We start from the raw sequence: 14,379 nt of genomic DNA, 5'->3' as shown, positions 1-14,379 counted from the left end.
ATTTCTTATTATTAATTACTTGTGTATTTCTATCTCTGTATAAATTGTATTTTATCATCTAGTAAAGTTTCTTATTACATCAACATGAATTTTTAGAAAGTATTCTTGGAGGATCAAACAAACATTATTGTATATCAGGGAAAAAATAAACATATCATGAGTAACTTTTGGATGTTCATGATACCTTTTTTCCAAAGAAAAATTTAAATAGCTCTTTAGCATAGACAAGCACTAAAGGCACTGCCTTCTAATTTAGCACTATGAGGTAACTTAGCAGCAATACTTTACAGATTCATGGAATACTTGAGCATTCACTGATGTTATTTATACGACAGGCAAAAAATTGTGCATATATATAAAACTTAATATATAATTCTATGGAAGGTGAGGGTCTCATCACTCCATATCAGTGAAAGCAATTCAGTGTTATTTGTAAAGGGGACAACATAAATGCAGTATACTAATGTGCAGTGGACACAACGACTTTGCGTCATTAGACTCTGTCATTATCTGGAATGTTTGATAACCAGAGACTGGAGCTGCTTTCTCAAACCCGATCCTGGAAGAAAATTCTAAGCTGTAAGATGGTCAACCATGGATCAAAAAAAAGGAGGCAAACTGATGCTCATTAAGAAACAGAAATTTATCTTTTTACATTGGATGGATGTTAGGAGATCAAGGAACCTCATAGTATATATAAGCTTCCTGTGGGACTACCAAAACCTGTCATACAGATACAACATCCACATGTGTTCTTAATATGCAAAGAATTACATATTCTCTTTTTCTCGTATATTTTGAGTTTGTTGTGTTGTTCATCAGTAAATGTGGTTAAATCATGCTAGCATGTCTCAAAGATTAATTGAAACTATGCAATGCACATGTTAAGTTGTCATAGATATGAAGCATAAGCTATAAACCCAGACATCTATTAATTAGTTAAAGATTACAGTTTGATTATATCATACATATAAATTAGCATAAAGCAATTAAAATTAGTTTACGTAAAAAAGAAAAATCTACCATAGAATGCCAGTTATAATAATTTTACAGTCTCGCATATCTTTCTGCTAGAGCATAGAAGCTTTGTTATGACATGCATACAGTGTCGGCCCTAACAAGTACAAGCTCACATATGATACTTCAACCCTGGTGTCTTGCAACTATTTGTCCAAGTTCATAATAACATGGTCCATATGCTAAAGGTCCCTACTGTTGTCAACTCATTGATTCATAAAGGTGCCACACGGTGAAGAGATGGTTCAAACTCATTCTCTGCAACTAGCATCTTTGCCACTGATCAAATCAGAGTGTTAAATCTGAAATTTGCTCGTTTTTATTGCTGAAAATCAACATGAAAGAATGTCCAATGCACTGCAGAATCATATCCTTAAATCCCAGATGATCTTAATCAAATAATAGCAAAAGAGAGGACAAATGGCACTAGAGAGAAAAAAAAATTAAGAGTGTTTTTTCAACTTGGCCCAAGACTGGCTATACACTATTTAATCACCCACCCTAAAAATTCATTTAGATCTAATGGATAAAATCTTAGAAAGAAAGTCTGGAAGCCATGCCACCATAAGAAGAGAATGATTGGTCATGTTGACCCCTATTCTCTTCTCTTTGGGTCTTTTGTTCTGCTTTTCTCTTCTTTTTTTTCTTTTTTCCTTTCTTTTCTCCTTTTATCTTCTCCTTTCTTTCCCTTTTTTCCTTATGCTGCTACACCTAAGAGAGATGTTGCAAGCCTTATCTAAGTTGGTGGATATTAGATGTCAAACATCCTATTAAAAAAAAGGATTAGATCTCAGACTCCCCTAGAGCTTCTTGGCATTTGATTCCTTCCTAAAAATTAAGCAGTGCTTTCAAGCTAACTTGGCCCCAAAACCGAGATAATAGACCAAACTAAAGGAAGGGCAAAAAGTTAATTGATTTCTAACCTTAACCATTGGACCAAACTACTTAGAGAAACAAAGAGAAGCTCTCTAAATAGATAATAACAACAAATAGACACCCAGCTTTACGCAAACCCCCGGTAAAACTCAAATATGAAAAACAAAAGCATACAAAAATCTAAAGATCTAAAATCAAATCCAACTATAATCCCCTAATTAACCCTGGGCAAGATCAGTAGATCTTTCTAAAATGCCCTTTAATAAAATCAAGGTACCATGTAATGAAATCTAGACCACCAAGATTACCTTCAGAATTGCTACCCCTAAGCAAGTATAGACGAACAAAGCAATATAATTTGGGGGGAGGGGGGGGGAGAGGGGAAGAGATATTCTTTATCATCATAAAGAATCTTATAATCTGCTAGAGAACTCTTGATAGTCGAAAGGGAAGTACAAACAGCTGTACATAAACCAATTTAAAGGAACACATCAACATTATGGAAGTAAAAGGAGATCAAAGGAAAAAGACCTGCACTAAGATGTGATTCTGTAACGAATTCGTCTTAAAGCATTATCACTAGACTCATGAAGGACCCTTACTCACCAATTAATTACTAGACTACAAAAAATCCGAAGGCCCTTAACAAACTGCTTAACAAAGATATCACCAACAAGCGATTTTTAACAACACAACAAAAGAGTCCAGTTGCTCTTTGTCCAATAGTCAAAACAATTGCCATTGAGGTGTCAAGCCTTTAAACTAGGGCTGTCAAACAAACAGGCTAGTCATGAGCAGCTCATTATCAGCCAATAATTCAGCTCGAGACAGGCTAGCATGGTTAATGAATGAACTGAGTATGAGCCAAATCCTTCCTTACTACTTCATCCCATGAAATTTTCGATCTACCTCTACTTCTCTTTCCTTCTGCATGTATCAAATCACTCCTTTGTATTGGTGCATCCCTTGGCCTATGTTTTATCTCACAAAATATTTAAGTCATCCTTCTCTTAATTTGTTCTCAATTGGTGCTAATTCTACCTTTTTATAATTGGCTTCATTTCTTATTCTATCTTTTATTATATTATCATGTATCCACCTCAACATTCTCATTTCAGACACACTCATCTAGTGCACATTTTGTTTTTTAATTGCTCAACATTCTGTACCATAAAACATACCTGGTCATATGGATGTCCTATTCATAATATCCTAGTTGCACTTCTCCATTTTATCCATCTTACTTCAATCCCACGCATAACATCCTGTTCAGTCTCCTCTTCCTTATAAACAATCGAATCTAAATACAGACAATTATCCCTCTTAGATATTTCATAATCTTCAATTGTACTCCACCTCTATCTCTATTTCTAATTTTACTAAAACTACATTCCATGTAGTCCATCTTAGTCCTACTTAACCTTAAACAATTAAATTCTAATACACTCTTCCATAATTCTAACTTGCGATCAACCTCGACCTCGATTTCATCTACTAAGACTATATCATCCGCGAATAGCATGCACCAAGGAATATCATCATAAATATGCCTAATAAGCTTATCCACAAATAATGCAAAAAGGAAGAACTTATAGTAGATCCTTCGTGTAAACCTATTGCTATTAGAAACTCCCTAGTATTACCATCAGTAATTCTCACACTAGTAATTGCTCTATTGTACATGTGTTTAATCATATTAATATATATAAAAAAAACTCTTTTCATTTCTAACCCACCATAAGATTTCTCTAGGACTATAATATGCTTTCTCTGAATCAATAAAGCCATATGAAGATCTTGTTTTTTTCTCTATATTTCTCTATTAACCTTTGAAGGAAATAAAAAGCTTCCACAATCGACCTTCCAAGCATAAAATCCACATGGTTCTCTAATACTTTTGTGTCACACCTCAAACTGGCTCAATCGCCCTATCCTAAAATTTCATAGCATGACTCATAACCACGAGAGTTAGAACAAATTTTAAATATCATCTTAATCCTTATAAATCATAAGTGTGCAAATGGGTCGGGTTGGGTTGGGTCATGAGTGACCCCGACCTAACCCGGTTCTTTATTCGGGTTCTAATTTTAGACCTGGATCCAACCCAATTGAAGATCGGGTCGAGTCGGATTGGATCCATCGCTACAATTTTTAATCCAACGGGTCATTCGGGTTGGGTCGGGCCCATGTATAACCCGAACCCAATCCAAAAAATTCGAGTTCGGTTCAGGTCCGGATCGGGTCCAGTTCGGGTTAACCCATCCATGGCTTCAGAACTTGTTTGCACCCCGGCCTAAATATTGTTACATATTTTGGTCGGATCGTAAAATTAAAAATCCAAAATTATCCAAATTTCAAATATGTCGGGTCGGGTCTGAATTCAGTAAACCCAACCCCAACCCGAAAAATGGAACTGGTCCAATTTTAGGATCCGGCCCGGCCCCACGGGTCCTCCAAAACGGATCGAGTTGGGTCACAGGTCAACCCAACCCATTTGCATCCTTAATAAATCAGTACTATAGTGCTCTTCCTCCATTCATCAAATATCTTCTTGATCTTCAAATTCTCGTAAAATAAATTGGTTAAGCAAGTTACTCCTATGTCGCCTAAACACTTCGAAACCTCAATAGGGATTCCATCAAGCCCAACTGTTTTTCCCACTTTCATCTTTTCAACAGACTCCTTTATCTCAGATACTCTAATTATATGTGTATACTTAACATTTCTAGTCTCAATAGAATAAGTAAAGCATCCTAAATAATTTACATAACTTTCATTAAATAGTTTATCCAAATAACTTCTCCATCTTTCTTTTATTTCGTCATCCTTAACCAAAATTTTTTGATTATCATCTTTGATGCATTTAGCCTAAATCCCTAGTTTTTTCTTTATTTTGGTCTTGCAATCTAATAGATATCTTTCCCCATCCTTAGTTTCTAACTTGTGAAATAACTCTTCATACAGTTTGCATAAAGCCTCTCTTCCTGCCTTCTTAACTTTCTTCTTAGCCACCTTATAGCTTTCATATGCTTCTTTATTCTTATATTTAGGTATTCTATAGCACTCTCCTTTAGCCTTAACTACAATTGAACTTTCTCATTCCATTACCAAGTTTTCTTACTAGATGGTTCATTTCCCCTTAAAGTCTTCTAATACCCCTACAACAATTTTCTTAGTCCTATATGGTATTGACTTTCTCACCTAGACACATTTTCCTTCCTTCAACATTCTATCCTTATAAGCCAATTGTTTCTCTCCCAGCAAATTCCAACACCTAGTCCTTGAGTTCCTATTTTCTTTAGTCCTCTTCCATTTCCTAATACACACATCCAAAATCACCAATCAAAGTGGGGTAATTAAACTCTAACTTGTTACACTTTTTACACAAAACTGGATCAATCTTTCTAGTAAGTAAAAAATTAATTTGACTAGTACTATGCCCACTTTTAGAAGTTATCAAGTAAGATTTCTTCTTTTTAAAGCAGGTGTTAGCGACTATTAGGTCATATGCCATCTCAAACTCCAAAAAAAACATTTCCATCCTTGTTTCTCTCTGAAATCGTAACCTTCAAAACCTATATTATATTTGCGTGTGTGCCAATTCAGATCTCCTCCATTAATATCTTCTCTCCATTAGGAATCTCTTAAATTAGTCCATCCATGTCCTCCTAAAAGCATTGCTTTGTAGCATAATCTAATCCTACTTGATAAGCATAAGTACTAATAACATTAATAGACTCCTCTCATAATACTAATTTTATCCAGATTATTCTCTCTCTTACTTTCTTAATGTTGTATATAATTCCTACTCCATTGTTATCTCTATCTTTCCAAGTATACCAAAGTTGATAACCTATTTTACCAACTTTCTTTGTTTTTTGTCCTATCTACTTAGTCTTTTGTGGGTAAGCTATGTTAACTCTCCTTCTAGCCATTGTATCTATTAGTTCCATCAATTTAACCGTCAATAACCCTATATTCCAAGTTACTAAATGCTTTCCTAGATTAACTTCTTTACCACACCCATCTATTAAAGTATGAGAAATCTTACATACTTCTCACTACATCCAGGCATCTATATGGTGTGCTGCTTCCAGGGAATGCCCTAGTTAGCACTTTCTCACTTTCTCTGCACTCAAAGTCCAATGCAGCACATAGCTAGTTGGAAAAGTCCCAACAATTTTCTTAAACGAGTTCATGCCATTAAGATGTGGCTCTAATTTTATGCTGGCCATCAATCTATTGCAACCCTCCCGCTTTATCCGAGCTTGGGACCGTCTATATACAAAACATAGGCAGAGTTCTTCAACAAGAATACTACTAAATATTAATTTGAAAATATGTTTAGAAAATCAGCCTCACTACTCCCCATGCTCACAATAGTTGAATTAATCAACCGCCATGGAGGTGCATCTGATTAAAGTCTCGCACCCTACTCTTGATTCTTACTGTTTTTGAGCTTTGCAATTGCTACAACAAGCTAACACAATCACTCAGTGCATAAGTTTTTTCTTACAGTTGTTACTACTGTAAAATCTAGACACAAGGATCTTAGAAACAATATAATAAACCAAAAACATTAGCTACAAACTCTCATTCGCATTCCCCCTCCTGCTTCCTCCTTTCTATATATCTATAGCACAACAACTAGTCACAATGTTGTACTTCAAATTATAATGGAATTTTCTTCACTTCACAATCAATGTCTCACAGTAGAAAGTAGAAACTGAACTTTTAAACTCATGACTCAGCAAAAAATGCAATCGTAGGCAAAGAAAAACATGTTGATGCAAGTTGAGAATGAAATGAGTACTATACATCTATACCGAAGTCACATATATTACACAACCAATACTGTCCTCCATTCAATAAAAATCTCTTGAGAAATCCATGTATAAAAAAATTTAAAAAATATATATTCTCAAGGAACAAAAATCTGTTCAATTGTCAAAACAACCTTATACAAGTGATTTATAGCTAGAATTGCTTATTTGACACTATGAAGACAGCTTGCACCCTCTCCAAAAAAAAAAAAAAAAAAAAGAAAAAGAAAGAAGAAGACAGCTTTTCCCTACATTATATGTTTCCGTTGTAGATCTGCACCTAAAGTGAATATAAAATCCCTTTAAACTAAGTAATTCATTAGAATACTTATTTCTCTTCTTACACATAGTGAGGAAATAAAGTACGACGCTCCATCACAATTTTAGCAGTCAAGAAACTTTAACAAAATCCTATCAAAGAACCAAAAAGAAACTTTAACAAAATCCTATCAAAGAACCAAAAAGAAACTTTAACAAAAAGACATTCCAATTCACCTATAGGCCTATAGCTATGTAGGATGGTCTAGACAATGCTATAACAAAGCATGTCAAAGACGTTTATTGTCTGTAATTGTTTATACTAAGGTCTTCCATACCTATACATACCACCGTACCAAACCAGTAAGGTACTAGCATTGTACCAAGGTTTGGTTTGATATATGAGTCGAACCAATCCATACCAATCTGAATCAAGCAGCACTGCCCCGTACCAGACAGTACCAGCCCAAACCAGGATACATATCGTTTTCGGATGGTATCGTAATAAAAAGTGAGAAAAGAGGGGTCAGGAACTATCTCAGTATGAGGTATATACTGTACCATACTGACTGTACAATATCTAACCAGTAATATACCAATATAGTTCCCGATACTAAGATTGCAGACCTCAGTTCATACTAACAGCAATCAACATAAGAAACTTATAAGCAAACAAAATACAGCAAGGAAATGCCATGCCAAAGAATACCTTCCACGTTGATTTTGAGTCCTTCACTTTGGTTGATCGAATCATCTCATACAATAAACCTAACATCATCAAAAAAAGGAAATGTAAATACAAGAAGCAAAAATTGGACAGATGATAAGTATACATGGAAAGTAGTAATATGATTAGTGACCGTAAAATGGCTTACAAAGATTAATAAAAGTACTAGAGAACACAAAATGGAAAGCTTTTCATTCCAAAATTGTTCCATCGACATTATTTTGTTTTGCTTGGCTTTAGCTCCATCTTTTTTCAATTTTATAATTGACTACACATGATCAAGAAAAAAAAGAAAAGCAAGACCTCAAATAAAGTGAATATTAGATATTTTGTGCCTTCACACGCACAAACCAGATCACCTCAACTACCATAATTTTCTAAAATAACATATTTACAAAACAAAGTTCTATAAATCATAGAAATTAATTGTAGAAATACTATTCTGTCCGCACCTAAAGTATATATAGTCAAGTAAACAAATGCCACAAGTACTTGCATCATTTAGCTTGCTATGTCTTCTACTAATGTGTCAATATTTGTAAAAACCGATGTACATATTTGATGATCCATGTGTTAGTGCTTAAAGATTGGGCTACCAATCTATTAGAATTTACAAGCAGACATCAAAAACAAAAGTTAATAAGGAAGTGATGAGTTTAAGAAAAAAATAGGAATCCTACAAAAGACTAGTGAATATGTGTTTGTGTATACGCATGTGTGTGCGCGACAGGGGGAGGGAGAGAGAGAGATAAGACCAGCAGATCCTATCAGGAAGATTTGAGCCCAAATTTTATCGGTTAAACACATGACGAGTCAGGAAAAATGAGAATCCGCACAATAACCATGATCTGTGATTTTAAAATTCCTGGAAAAACAAATGTATCAAAGATTTCTTTTTTATTAAGTGGAAGGAGAATAATGATGCCAGTAGATCTAAAGATCTAAATTACAATGTAGGCACATTAACAATAATCATGATCTACATAGGGAAACTGTGGCTTGCATATTTCTAAATTACACATCAAATCAGTTCATTTAGTTTATAAAATAGTTTTATCCATTTTGTTCCACTTGACAAACAAGCAACAAACTTCTAAAGATGTCATTTAGGATTTTCGGTATGTTAAATGTTGTGGATCACGATCAATATTGTGTTGCCATCTAAACAACACAGTTCTCTCATGGTGCTGTTTTAAAATTTAAAAACTTTTTTACCAACCTTTCCTGAATAATATTAAAGCTCCAAAGATACAAACGAATAGTTTAGAGTGGAGAAGATTTTAGTCATCTCAAATGTTAAACTTCTGAGCTTAAATCTTTTCAAACACCTAGTTTAGCAAGCAGTAATTATTCTACCAAGTTCATTCTGCTCTTTATGCCAGAAATAAACATCACAATTCTCTCATGGTGCTGTTTTAAAACTTAGAAATTTTTTTATTGACCTTTCCTGAATAATATTAAAGCTCGAAAAAACAAAAAAGTTTAGAGTGGAGAAGATTTAGTCAGCTCAAATGTTAAATTCCAAGCTAAAATGTTTTCAAACGCTTAGTTTAACAAACAGTAATTATTCTCCCAAGTTCATTCTCCTCTTTATGCCACAAATATGTATAACTTCAGGGGCCAATATTTGCACAAGAAGAAATATGTAAGAAAAGATATACATGGCCAACGTGGACATTGTGATGCAAGAGGATGTCAACAAATTGGGAAAGTTAAGTCATACCTGACTTCATAATTTTGAGATTTGGTGTGATCAACATGGGAAGCCTACTAGAGCATACCATGCAAACATTATAGACGATGGGCGGTGTTAGGACCAAAGCTAGCATGCGTATAGTTCCATGTCAATTTTGTGTTGGAGGTCTCGTGTATTTAAACAATGCCAAAGATCCCAATTGATAACTTTCTAGCTAGTCCTTTTGGACGAGGTTCTGAGTTATTACAAATGGTATCAGAGCAAAGAGAATAACCCATGTTTGACTAGAGAACATTATAGCATTGGCCCTTTCAGGGATGACCACAAGTTGATTATTATTTTTTTGTTTTTGATTGGACTCTTCCATGATGAGTATGCTATAGCTTAAAATGGAGGAGTGTGTGAAGACTCATGCAGGCTTGTGTTTGATCCCATATCGGCTGTGTGCTAGAGAGGTCTTGTGTATTTAAGTAGGACCAAGGACATAAATTAATAGCTTTCTAACTAGCCTTTTTGGATGAGGCCCTGGATCAATACAGATGGTGTCACTTCTTCCAATTATAGTATGCGAGCATAGAGCAGCTTTTATTTTACTATCATAAGAAGCTTATTCTAAGCTTCAATAGCCCCTAATCCCTCTTTCAGCAGTACACCTTAAACATCAACGGTTGCTACTTGCTATTTCATAGTTCATGTTCCAGCATATTGTTTCGAGAAATCACAGTCTAAAGGACATGAAATCATCATAACCCAAGCATACTATCTTCATAAACGTCTCTTTTTCTACATTTGTTAATCTGCTTGATGGTTATACATCTCAAGTTAGCAGAAGTAGTATGGAAAATCTTAATTCTGCTATTTGTTTATCATCTATCCTGTGATATTAACATTTCACCTTAAGATTGTCTTTCATTTGCAATTCGTGTTCTAGACTTTGACTACCTAATTATGTTCCTTGAGACATCACACTAAGGATTATCAGCTCAGTTTGTATAAATTCCAAGATAATGTTCATGACACCTCTCATGTTGTCATACCTTGCAACATAATGAATTGAAGAGAAAATCATCCAAATAATGTTGAGGTAGTGGATGATTTGTCCTTGACTAATATAAGCAGCAGTTTATGGGAGTTAGAATGTATACTATAATCACTGCTCTGACTCATCTAATGAAGTCCAAAGCTTTAATTCATTTCATCCTCAGTACACTATCTCCAAGGCTTGATTTACCATCTGCTGCTTCAAAACTGTTGACTACATTAATTGTCATGCATCATATTCATCAAGGAAGTGGCAAATCAGATGCTATTCCATCAAACATATCTTATACATAGGTTCTGAAAGTGTTTTTGTTTCAACTACATGAATTTATATTCGTATTCATGTTAAATTGCTTCATATACACATCATTTCTTGTGGCAAGAAAAACAACTTGCCAGGAAATTCTGTCAATCCATTCCTTTATTCTTCTATTAAACTAAGCGTACAATAGAAAAATCAACCAAGAAACAGAATCAACCTCATACGCATTGTGCGACACATATGGCTAATAGTTCTGCTTCTTTGGCAAAGGAATGGTCAACATACCTGTACTCCTTGTCCTCTCTCCAATTATATTTCATTTAAATCCTCTTGTCCAACTTATCAACATTTTGTATTTCGTTTCCTACTATTTATAATCTTAAGGATGCATATGAAATTTCTGCTCTAGATGGGTACAAAATAGTTATTAGGAGACTAATGATCACATTCTTAAGGACAATATCTAAGTACATCATTCTTAACTAGAAAGCACTTAGGATGCAGATAAAAGCCATCCTGTGTCAGCAAGGTTGATCTATTATGAGGTTAAAAGCTAACATATGCATTAGCTTATTTTATGTCATTTTCATGAATTGCAATCCAGATGAATACACATGGTCAGATTCAGACTTTTACCGATCAAGTAAGCAACTAGAAACTAAGATTCTAGTACATAAAGAACATGATCATGAAACCACCCACAAAACATGACATGTAACATCAATGTTGTTTGTTAAGAAAATAATGCAACTGGGAAAAAGGAGTCAGGCTAATTTCAATGCAACAAGCCTCTGTATCACAGTCCTTCAAGCACCTTAAGTATTCAAGTCTTATTATTTTCCACACGTATCCTTCATAAAAGTCGACATTGTCATTAAGTTCCTTAGCATGTAAGAGAACTAATGCTTATTTTAAACTTGGTCTATGTGGTAGGTTGCAATAGGTGATTATCTATAGTTATGCCATTACTCTAATTAGGCAACAAAACATCTCTTGCTTGCATCGGCCCCATCAACGTCACATGTCAAGTCATCAAAGATCAAATATTCATCAAGGATGCGATGGGGGAGGCAAGGTACGAAAAGTGCAAAGTTTAAAGCATGAGTTAATATGAAAAGTGCAGAGTTTAAAGCATGAGTTAATAAACTAGACTTGCAAACAACATGCTTGGACTAAATATTACATACAGACTCACATTCAGCTCCTGGAATCCATGTCATATAAATATTCAAAGCAGATTTACATTAGATAATAGGATATTTACCAAATTTTACTGGCTACAACTTCTACAAATTGGTAGAGAGGTGGACTCTTCCAACAATGAGTTTAAACAGGCCCACTATAGTAATGTTAAAATGAGCTTTCGTTTTTTCAAAGATTGATCAACATATAGGTATCAAATTAACTTTGCAAAATTGAATTTTCTATATTCCTTAAACCAATTGGGAGGTTTAATTTTTTAAAATATTTACTTTATATAATATTTAAACATACATATTTTAGTTAAATTATTTTTAAGGTACCCCTCTATCTTCTTTTCTCTTCATGCCAAGCCAACCGCCTAGGTGCATGTTTGAATTTGATTCCCACTTTTGCCTCCATGCAACACCAGTTTGGATGATTCCATTTTTAGTATTTTTGTGATGTTGATAATTTTGGACATATCAAGCATCTTAACACCATCTGGAGCAAAAAGATAGCCACTTGGCATGTTCTTTAGAGCATCTTCTCACAGGACATATAGGAAAAGCGACAACACTTCAATTCTTGATTATTTTATTAAGTGCCAAACAATATCAGCTTACTTTTACCAATGTGCCACACATTTTCTCCTTGTTTCTTTAATGTTATATGGCACAAATGCAAATCTCTTAACAAAAGCTAAACTGACTGTTCAAATTAGTTAGTCAAAATAATCGGGTATGGTTTTATTTTTACAACTTACAGTTTACACGGTCGTCAACAGATTAAAAAACATTTATGCAAAAGGACATTCCTATAGGAATGTTTGGCCTCTGTGTTCTATACATGCAAGTGGATGAATATGTCTGAACTGTATATAAACATTGGTACCCTGTAATCAACATTAGATGCATGCAAACACAAAGATTGCCATGACCCAGCCAAAGGCCACTTACTTGCTGACCACATCATTACTGAATACTTTCATAACCTCTCTATCCATGCTTTTCAAGGTCTTCTCCTCCACATCTTAAACAGTCAACTAGAATCTTAGTAGCTCTGCTCATTATAGCTTCCCTGAATCTTTGTTGCATACACCCATAAAACTACAGCCTTAAATAGCATAATTCTTGTACTCCAAAATTTATCCAACAAGTCAAATCCCATCTACAAATAACCAACTTTGTAAATCAAAGTATAATCAACCAAGATAATGGGCATTAGGAAATGGCGAGAAGCAAGATTTCGCTGTTGGTTTCAAAATTTAAATTATGTAGTAGGAAAGCAACCCTCCAAGATTCATCTAGACCAAGATTTTAAATCCCCTAGGATGGGGCTGTCCCAGTTTTCCAATGGAACGGGATGTCCACCGTCCCACCCTGCCCCGATACTTGGACCGGAAATGTCCCAAGAGTCCAAGACATGCCGATCAAGATGGTACCCTGTTCCGGTGTCCCGCCGGGACTTGAATCCTTGATCTAGACTTATGACAAGATCGCACAACCGCTACAACCTCTACGCTTCCAAATATGTGCATCCAAGAACTGTTGTATAGACATAGCTGTTTCATAACTAATCGCAATCCTTCCTCAACCAAAACAAAATCAAGAAACATAATCTAAATAAAGCATTAGCAGGTAATCAAGAAGATCCAAGAAAGAAAGGAAGAAGACCGGGATAATCTTTCCGGCAAAGATCAAGACTTACGGTCTCGGGTTATCTGGCGGAATGTCTTGTAATCTCCGCTTTGGGAGGAGTCCGAGTCCGACATCGACATGATTCGTCTCCTTCTTGTCGAACTCCTCGCAATCCTTCGATCGGAGACTGCTAGATTTGGGGTACCTCCACCGATGCGGCGGTCGGGGGGAAGGCGGGGTTTGTGGAATCTCGGGCTTCCTTCCTCGGGAGTCACGAATAAAGAGGCGGTGGGTGGAGGGGGAAGGTCGGAATATTTCTTGGGGGCGCGATCCGAGGCGGTGTGGTTGACCGGCGAGGGACTGGAAACCGCTGCCTCGGCTTGACCCGCAAGAGGGCGAAGAACGGATGTCGCGTGATGAATTTTTAAGGAAATGGCCACCGCCGTCAGTCCCACGTAACTGTGGTCGCTGGTGGCGAAAGGACTAGAATACCCCTATTTTTGCGTGAAATTTGCCAAATGCGAGTGGGTAGGTGCCCAGGCACTGATCCAGTCTTCTCCCTTTTTTTATTTTCTTAAAAAAAATATTATTAAATAGATATGGTAAAATAGATTACAGAAATATAATAAAATATGTTAAATTAAGAGTTTAACTATTATCTAACATAAATTTTTGATATTAATATTATCATATATTGTCACTAAACAAAATTCTAATAGTACATATATATATATATACACACACACACATACACACACATATATATTTATCGGTATAATAAAATAATATATTTTTGCAAAATAATAAGATCATGAGCTAACTTATGTATAATAAAGAATAGAAAAGTATTGCATTTAAAA

At 35.2% G+C, this 14,379-nt stretch overlaps 1 protein-coding gene across 4 annotated transcripts in view; it reads right to left on the bottom strand.

Annotated features, from left to right (window-relative positions):
- LOC103713398 (SNARE-interacting protein KEULE) overlaps nt 1-13,994 on the bottom strand; it is a 56,627-nt gene extending 42,633 nt beyond the window's left edge. The window contains exons 1-2 of one of the 4 annotated variants that reach the window (XM_008800311.5): nt 13,590-13,994; nt 7,684-7,742 (exon numbers count right to left, since the gene is read on the bottom strand). In XM_008800311.5, the coding sequence (XP_008798533.1) occupies nt 7,684-7,742; nt 13,590-13,659 (129 nt within the window). In that variant the 5' untranslated portion in view covers nt 13,660-13,994. The remainder of the gene's footprint in view (nt 1-7,683; nt 7,743-13,589) is intronic. The other 3 variants (XM_008800312.5, XM_088717567.1, XM_088717568.1) reach the window with 3 other exon arrangements.
- Between the last annotated feature and the right edge of the window lie 385 nt (nt 13,995-14,379).

This window comes from Phoenix dactylifera, chromosome 3, assembly GCF_051530095.1.
Source record: "Phoenix dactylifera cultivar Ajwa chromosome 3, Ajwa_hap1_PhDact_Kaust_v1.1, whole genome shotgun sequence".
Taxonomy (NCBI): Eukaryota; Viridiplantae; Streptophyta; class Magnoliopsida; order Arecales; family Arecaceae; genus Phoenix; species Phoenix dactylifera.
This window is presented reverse-complemented; position numbering and strand designations above follow the sequence as displayed.